At 52.8% G+C, this 8,179-nt stretch overlaps 1 protein-coding gene and 1 long non-coding RNA gene across 7 annotated transcripts in view; one reads left to right on the top strand and one right to left on the bottom strand.

Annotated features, from left to right (window-relative positions):
- Window positions 1–165: 165 nt before the first annotated feature.
- Med26 (mediator complex subunit 26) overlaps window positions 166–8,179 on the bottom strand; it is a 51,028-nt gene continuing 43,014 nt past the window's right edge. For 3 of the 6 annotated variants that reach the window (XM_039094478.2, XM_039094481.2, XM_063275371.1), the window contains exons 2-3: window positions 5,015–5,089; window positions 166–4,579 (exon numbers count right to left, since the gene is read on the bottom strand). In XM_039094478.2, the coding sequence (XP_038950406.1) occupies window positions 2,960–4,579; window positions 5,015–5,089 (1,695 nt within the window). In that variant the 3' untranslated portion in view covers window positions 166–2,959. 6 annotated transcript variants of the gene reach the window in all.
- Window positions 249–6,413, top strand: LOC134482462 (uncharacterized). Its single transcript, XR_010058629.1, has 2 exons — window positions 249–384; window positions 5,830–6,413. It is a non-coding gene; the product is annotated as an uncharacterized LOC134482462 (long non-coding RNA).

Here is an 8,179-nt window from a genome sequence, read left to right as displayed (position 1 = left end):
AACCTGCTTACCATTGGTCGCTGGCCCTGTGCGTCATCGCCGCTCGCCATTGGCCACCGCCCCGAGCGTCATCGTCGCGCGCCAGCCAACGCGCCCATACTCACGTCTTCGGTGAGGGCTCCACCCTCACTTGAACGCCTCCCGGAAGGGGGCGGGGCCGAACCCGGAAGACCGGCCTTGATTCCCGCGCATGCGCCCAGAGTATTTCGTGCTCTGGTTACTGCGGGGAACCTCCGTGAGAGGTGCGGGGCGATGCGGCCCCTCCCACCTGAGGCTGTGGAAGCGACGTGTCTGGGGTGCAGACAGGACTAAAATCTTTTAGGACAAAAAGAAACCGATTGTGGTAAATCCTCTGGACAACGCCGGGTCCTCGGAAGCGGTGCGGTAGGTGTCACCTTCCCCTCACAGACCAACCGAGCGAAACCCAGGGCTAGGCGCCTCCTGAGACAGTGTCTTAAGAGCTCTGCTGACCCGTACGATGCCGGGCGGAGGCTGCTGGCCAAAACACACAAAGGCAGGACAAGACTTCAGCACCGTGATCCTAGACTACAAAAGTCGATTCTGAAGATCGTGTGCTTTTAAGTGTTTGTGGGAAAAGTTGGTCTCATTCCTCAAAATGTATTCATTTATGGAGGCGGACACGAGTGTGTGTACACATATGGAGGTCAGAGGACTTGATTCTACCATGTGCACCCAGGGAACCAAATTGACTCTGGCCCCGTTTATCTGCTGAGCCATCTCGCCGACCTCAATATTCTTCTTTACAGTGTCTCCTTGAATGCTGGGGTGTCTTCCCACCTCACCCGTGTTTTGTTTTGGTTTTTTGAGCTAAGATTTCTCTGTGTAACATCCCTGGCTGTCCTGGACCCGATTTGTAGATTTCAGTGGTCTCAACTCCTGTTTGCCTGCCTCTGCCTCCCGAGCACCATGCCGACCTACTCACCCTGTTCTTGAGGGTAGGCTTTGTATACTCTGGGATTTGCTGGATACTCAGCACAGAGGTGGCAGTTCCTGCGAGTTGGGATCTGAGTAGTAAATGGCCTGGTCCCAAAGCAGGAGTCTTAAGAATCCGGTGACAGGACACTGAGCTCCCCTTCAACTTGGTGTACAACCCTTTGTCGTAAAGTAGACACAAGAGGAACTAGAACTTTGGACAGAGCAGTGTGAGATGGCTCCACTGATGTGTTGTGCTTGCTTTTATCGCTTATTGGATTTGGGCCTGGTCAACTCTGGAAGCCTTTTCACTACAGTTGTGCTCAGGAGTTAACACTACCCCAGGGCCACCCAGCTGGGGTTTTACCTCCTCAAATGGCCCTGTAATGGGAGTGGGGCCATTCTGCAACAAACCTCAGAAATTCCTCCTACTGGCTCTGAAACTGATTCTGGGCTGGCTGTGGTACCGACCAGACCAGAAAGTATGTTCTAAGGCTCAAACCATGAAGCAGCTGTTTTATGAGTAACTTAACTCATCTGTGAAATTAAGCAGATATGGATAGTAAGAGTGAAAAAAATACTAGAAAGCCAATCTTGGCTTATTAACTGAGGGAGAAGAGAAAGCTAGATCATTACTTTATAACGAGGTGACATCTTAGTGGGCACCTGTCAGGTATGGAGGCAGCCTCGAGCCTGCCTGCAGCTGCTAGCCCAGAGCCGAGGCCAGAAAGTAGTCCTGTACATCTGGGTCATGCAATGTCAGCAAAGTACTGGTGGGCAGGGAAGGTGCACACCATGTCACTAAGAGGAGCTACACTGCCTGCAGCAGGGGCTCTTCTAGGTGGGTGACCCAGGGGATGTGGTTGACCATGAATCAATGAAAAGCAAGTAGAGACAGACCCTGGCCTGCAGCTACAAAATTAAAGCTAAAGGAATGTCACTTAGTCTGGCCCAGTGGGTATGGTTGTGGGCTCCAGTGACTTCCCCATAGTAGAATCTAGTAAAGGCTAGATTTAGCTGTTCATGTGCAAATGAGAAATGATTCCAAAACTGGTTTGTGCAAATGTTTTTATTTCCACATTTATATCACAAGTTGTCCACTTACTGGACCAAATAGCAAAGTTGCTCCCTTCTGCGTGAACACAGAAGTCTAGGTACTGTACATTCACTAAGGCTCCTTGTTTTTGCAAATCGAGTTTATGACAACCATAAGGCAAACGAATCTAAAGGAATGGTTATGAGTGTTTCCAGCAAACAGACGGCTCTCCCCTAGCCCAGCAGGGCAACTCACACCAGTAGCACCCTCGGGAACTTTGTAGGGTTATACAGACTCTAGAAAGATGGCATTTCCTAGAGTTGTGCAGAAAAGGAAAGAAGGGAAGGAAAAGTCATTTGGCTGGTGGTAGGGGAAAAAGGATGAAATAAACGACAAAACTTAAGTTTCTGCAGCATTTCTTTAAGAACTGGGACTGAACTGAAACCATATACAAATGGGTGGACGACTGTGCAGTGTGGGTGAGGCTGGCCCACCCACCCAATGCCAGGGTTCACCACAGCAGAGAAGCTTCCAGCACACAACACGAGGGGGACAAAAAAAACAAAAAAAAAAAAAAAAAAAAAAAAAAAAAAAAAGAACCCACTGGCTCCAGAGTGGCCCGTGCCTCAGAGACACCATGGCCAAAGAGCAAGAGATGCAGAGATGAGATGTGCGTCTGTTGCTGTTAAGGTAACCTCTCCCACAGGGTTCCTGTGCCTGCCTGCCACTGAGGTCCCTCCTTCGGTGCTTAAGAATGGCTCTGCACCTCTTCTGGGATGGGGAATAACGCTTCATAGCTGACTTACTATAGAGTTCTAGACTCCCTCAGCCATCTGCCCCTCCCCCGAGCGGCCCTTCCTTTGCAACGTTAGTAAACTGGTAGCAGCATTTCAAAAAAGGAGGGTGGAGAGCGAGCCTCATGCTCGTCTTCCCAGCTGGCCAGCCTAATCCCTGCGAGGTGGGAATGCACATGGTGGCCAGGTCAGGTGCTCAGTCCAAGCAGACATAAGGCAGAATGTTCAAGCGCCCATCGTCACCATGAGGGTCGAGCGATATACATTGTGTCCAGTCATACCAATTACCCTGTGTGTCTTCACACCCGTTAACCCCCGGCCACTGCTGGGCCTGGATTCTGTCCAGATCATCCTGTGTGACCTCGCGCGTGAGCCCTGGTAGGTCAGTTGGCGTGGGCAGTGGCAGCAGCACATGGGGCTGCCGGGCCCCTTGCCGACTGCTCTCCTCCTGCTTCAGGTACTCAGCCATAAAGTGGTGTGCACCAGGGGTCTGTGCGCCTGAGGATGAAAGCAGGCTGCTCTGGCGGCTCAGGTAGGACTGTATGATCTCATTGCGCGACAGCTCCTTCCAGTTCGTCTGCTCAAAAGGGCTCTGGAGGCTGGCCTTGGCCTCCTGCTGCTCCAGCTCTGTCCTAGGCAGCTGTTCTGTGGGTACGGGGCTGTCAGCCCGAACTGGCTCTTTCTGGGTCAGAGGCCTGATCTGTCTTGTCATGGGGTCAAAGGTGAGCTTCCGCTCTTTTAACCTCACGGGCTTGACGCCTGCCTCAGCCACCTGCCCATCCAAGTTCACTGTGTAGTCTCGAGGTCGGTACCTTTTTTTCTTTTTGCTGTCCGAGCCACCCGAAGAGGCAGCATCACTGTCCGCCTTGGAGGAATCTGGGGACAATCCAGCCCTGCAGGCTGGCCCCGTTAGCCGTGGGTGGCCCTCGGGCTGCTCTGGCCAGTGCACAGGGCTCTCAGCATTAGGCAGCAGGTCCAGCCTCCGCACAGGGGGCGTGGGCGGCTGGGCCAGCGGGAGTGGGGATGGTACCTGTGTGGTGTCCAATGGCTGGGGCCGGGGGGAAGGGCTGGACACTGGGCCCTTGGGTATATACGAGCTCCGATGCCGGGCAAAGGAGCCTTCGTGCCGTGAGTTCCGGGGGCTGATGGAGCAGCGAGGGGACCCCCTGGGATAGGGAGGGCCTGGGGGCTCATCCGCCCTGTCCAATGGCTGCAACTGTGCAGCCTTGGTCTGCAGGCAGGGAACTGGGGGCTTGCCCAAACCAGGGGAGCTGGGACGTGGCCGCACGGCGTTCACGGGGATCTTGGTGCTGTGCTTCTCGTTCTCGCTGAGCTCCAGACGGCTGCCATCAGGGCCCAAGTGCCCACTCCCATCCAGGGGGCTGGGTAAGCTCTCTGGGCTCCCGCTGATCCCATTGGTGGGGAGAGGGGATGCATTGGGGACCAGGGGGTCAGGACTGCCTTTGGAAACTTTGTGGGGTGGCCCTGGGTGACCCAGGTCACGCTGGTCCCCCCTGCGCTTACGGCTGCCCAGCCTATCTAGCCGCTGCCCAGGGAGCCTTTGGATGTCGTTGCGATTCTTCAGGTCATGGATGCTCTTGGGTGCACCAGCCACTCCCAGCTCTGGCCGGCAGTTGTGTGCACCCCCATTGGCAGAGCCTGCAGCCCCCGCCAGTGCCCGTAGTGCCACTTCATTCTGGTGTACGGGCTCGATGAGCTTCTGCCAGCTCCGCAGCAGCCTCTTGGCCCGCTTGGCCAGCTCCTCATTCTTGGTTTTCTTACGGACGTCGTTGATGAGTTTCCCTAGTCGTGTCTCCTACAACCAAGAGAGTGACATACTTATTTAGGGCCAGCTTCTTGGATATAGCTTGGGTATATCCAGTACTCTGTGGCAGCACGAATCTTTAGATCTAGAATCCGGTGGCTTTCTTAAAAAGAGGCTGGTTCCACGTACCTGCAGAATCTGTGCTACCAAGGCCACAAGGCTGCTCTGCCAGGGTACCTGGGTGAGCACATTATACGGCCTGAGACCTGCTACCCACTGAGAGGACAGGGCCACTAACCAGTTGTCTAAAGCACAGTTCAGGCTATGTCAACAAAGGCTATGAGGTGTGCACAGTATGGGAAGGAGCCCGGCTGTGAGATTTGAAGCCTCCACTCTTGGAAAGTCCAGTAAGAGCCACAGGAAGAAAAGTTGGCTGGGGCTACCTTCACCTCCCATTCCGCCCAGGGTACAGGCAAGGGCTCTCACCTCCAGTGCCTCTTTGGTGATAGGATATCTCTCCAGACTGGAGATCACTTCCAATACTGCCACCATGTTCCGGATCTGAAGAAAAAGAACCATGTATCAGCTCAGGGGTTCGCCTGCTCCCATGGAAAACCCAGCAACCCAGGGCTCTGCAAGGTGCCAGCACCAGGCACCACCAAAACTCCCATTACACTCTCCCAGGGTTCAGCATTATCCATGCAGGTGCACCACACACACACACACACACACACACACACACACAGACACACACTCACTGCCATCAGGGTGCTCATGAAAAGGGACCTGCCCTTGGTCTGACAGACGGCTCTGCTGTGAGGCCCTTAGGTTAGAGGACTTACCACATACAAAGCCTCAGAGGAAAGGAAAGATAGGAACAATAAGCCAGTCAACCTGATGACTGTATCAAGGTCTTCATAGAGACTCAACAAAGCAAGATGTCACAAATTATAAAATCTGTATGTCACATGGCCAGGAGGGCCTCTGGAACACCACCTGAGCAACATGCAGCCCCATGAAGCCATATGAGAGAAGACCAGAGACACTAAGGCTCTATGCACAACAAGAAGTGTCAGCACTAGTGCTAAGCTTCATGGTGACAAGAAGCTAACGATCGACTGCCAGCCCTTCCACACATCACTGACACATGGGGAGGGGAGTCAAGAGGACAGTAGAGGCAGAGAAGTAGTAGAGGCCAGACATAAGCACATGGAGGGAGAGGGGAAGAGAATGGGGAGAAAGTGGGAGCAGGAAGGGAAGAGCAAGAGAGCATCGCTGACTTCTTTCTTTGATCACAACAGACTCACTGGGCAGGTGCCAGGATTGTTGTTCTGGAAACAGTAGGACCAAAAAGCTATGCTAGATATGACTGGACATCCCAGCAGCACAGCCACACTGGCAAACACAGCAACACAGAAGCAAAGCATGAGTGGGAAGGTCTGAAGAAGAGTCTCCAGAGCAAGAGGAGACAAAGCAAGATGTCATAAACTATAAGATGTTTGTGGCTGGGCTGGAGAGATGGCTCAGCGGTTAAGAGCACTGACTGACTACTCTTCCAGAGGTCCTGAGTTCAATTCCCAGCAACCACATGGTGGCTCACAACCATCTGTAATGAGATCTGATGCCCTCTTCTGGTGTGTCTGAAGACAGTTATAGTGTACTTATATATAATAAATAAATCTTAAAAAAAGAAACATATTAAGATGCATATGGCTAGTGAGACTGGCCATGTTGGTGAGTTCCAGGTTTGATTTAGAGACCCTGTCTCAGTGAGCAGGTGGAAGTGATGATTCCCTGCACCGACTTGAGCTGCACACATGTGTTCCGTACACATGTACATGGCAAACTACTTCAGTGAACCCCATACCGAAATGTGCAAATTAAAAGTAAGCTCCAAAATGGGTGCAGGAGAGGATCTACACTTGTGGAATAATAGGTGTTCCTCAGAAGTTCAGAGCACAGGGGATATAGTACCATAGCACTGCAGGCTCTTGGTAGACAAGTTGGCCGGCTGTAGCTCTAAGCACCCCCATCCTCTCTGTGCCACATGTTGACAGCATATAGTATCACCTGCAACCCTACAGACTGTTTCTGAGGAACAGCCCAACAGTGGCTCCAGCAGGTGTCAGCTAGCCCCCAGGAGGTTGCTCCATAAGGCATACCACAAGCAACAGCAACCCAGTAACCAGAAGATGGCCTTCAGGTCTCCTGCTGTCCTGATCTCTGCTGGCTGAGTCCCTTCATGTTTTGATTGTCTCACCCACCCATAGCCTAAGGCTAGAGAAGCTACTCATAAGAGACACCAACAGAATTCAAGTCCTAGTCCCTATTTTCTTACTGACTGTCACCTAAATGCTGTTCCTAGCTTCAGGAGCACATCATGTCCCTGGGGTCCCAGACCTCTCTCTTCAGTACCAGCCCCAGAATCCTGATCATATCAGAGAGCTGACTCACATGGATAACCCAGAATTGTTCCTGTCTCTAGTCCACACCTTAGCCATATCTTGTCAGGTAAGGTACCAGGCCTAGATTGGTTCCCAGACCAGGAGGTAGATAGCCTATAGGCCATGGATACCCCCAGCTTTTCTAGTCTGCCCGTTTCCGCTGAAGGCAACCACCATACCTCCCTTGCTTCAGGGCTCTGCCTTCTGGGAGAGAAGCTGTAGTGAGCCGAGAGCAGTCAGCAGCCCTTGTACTGTCCCACAGCCTTTCACTAAGCCATCCCTCTGTCACCAAGGCAGGCCCTTCCTTGGGAACAAAGGCCTCCACATGTGATATTTCATCTGGGGCTGGGGCTGTAAACACATCCACATTACAACAACTGACCCTGTTGCCCCATGGGTGGGTAGCATACCTAGAGACATGGCTCCTATACTCACTTCTGACATGGGATGGCCAGAGATTCCATGCAAAGAGATCATTCCCAAGAGAAGACAAAGACAAGTGTCCCCTGGCCTGGGATCTTGGTACCGCTGAGCTCCTGAGCTTACTCCACGGCTTCATCTCCACCCAGTGACCTCACCCTGGTATATTTAGAGCCCTGGGTCCCCACATACTCCTAATCCAGCAGTCCTTGCTGATCCAAGCCCCAGTAGCCTGGCAGCACAGAGAGTCCTTGTCCTTGGACAGACACCATTCTGCTCCAGACAGGAGGAGGGGGCAGAACACCTAGGGGAACCAGGTATTAGGTTGGCACATAGGAAAACACCCCTCCCCCCAAAATTCTGAGCAGCGCACAGACCAGCCATAGTGCCTTCTGGGGACTATATGGATCAAGGTCTGGGGGGGGGGGGGCTGCCTAGGTGCTCAATGTCCCATGGCAATGTCCTGCCTGATGGGCCACCTTAGCAGTGTGGGCTTCCAGGAGACCCTGGGGGAATACCACATCCTTGTGTTCCCCTGCAGCTTAGATCGTTCACCTAAGGAACTGCCTGCCACACCTACAAGGTCCACACTGCTGGGGCCACTCTGTAGTCAGTGTAAGAAGCCCAAGCATTAAAGCAGTGGTTAAGATGAGCTAACCTGCCTAAGTTAAAAGCAAAAAAGAGAAGAAGTGAGCTGTCAGGTAGGCTCAGGTGCCCAACCAGTAGGACAAAGCTGTTAAGGCTAATCCACTGCCACCACCATAACAGACACCCTATCTTTTCTTGG

The sequence above is a fragment of the Rattus norvegicus genome, chromosome 16 (assembly GCF_036323735.1).
Source record: "Rattus norvegicus strain BN/NHsdMcwi chromosome 16, GRCr8, whole genome shotgun sequence".
Classification (NCBI taxonomy): Eukaryota; Metazoa; Chordata; class Mammalia; order Rodentia; family Muridae; genus Rattus; species Rattus norvegicus.
Note: the sequence above shows the minus strand (reverse complement) of the source record. Positions and strands in the feature narration are given on the sequence as shown.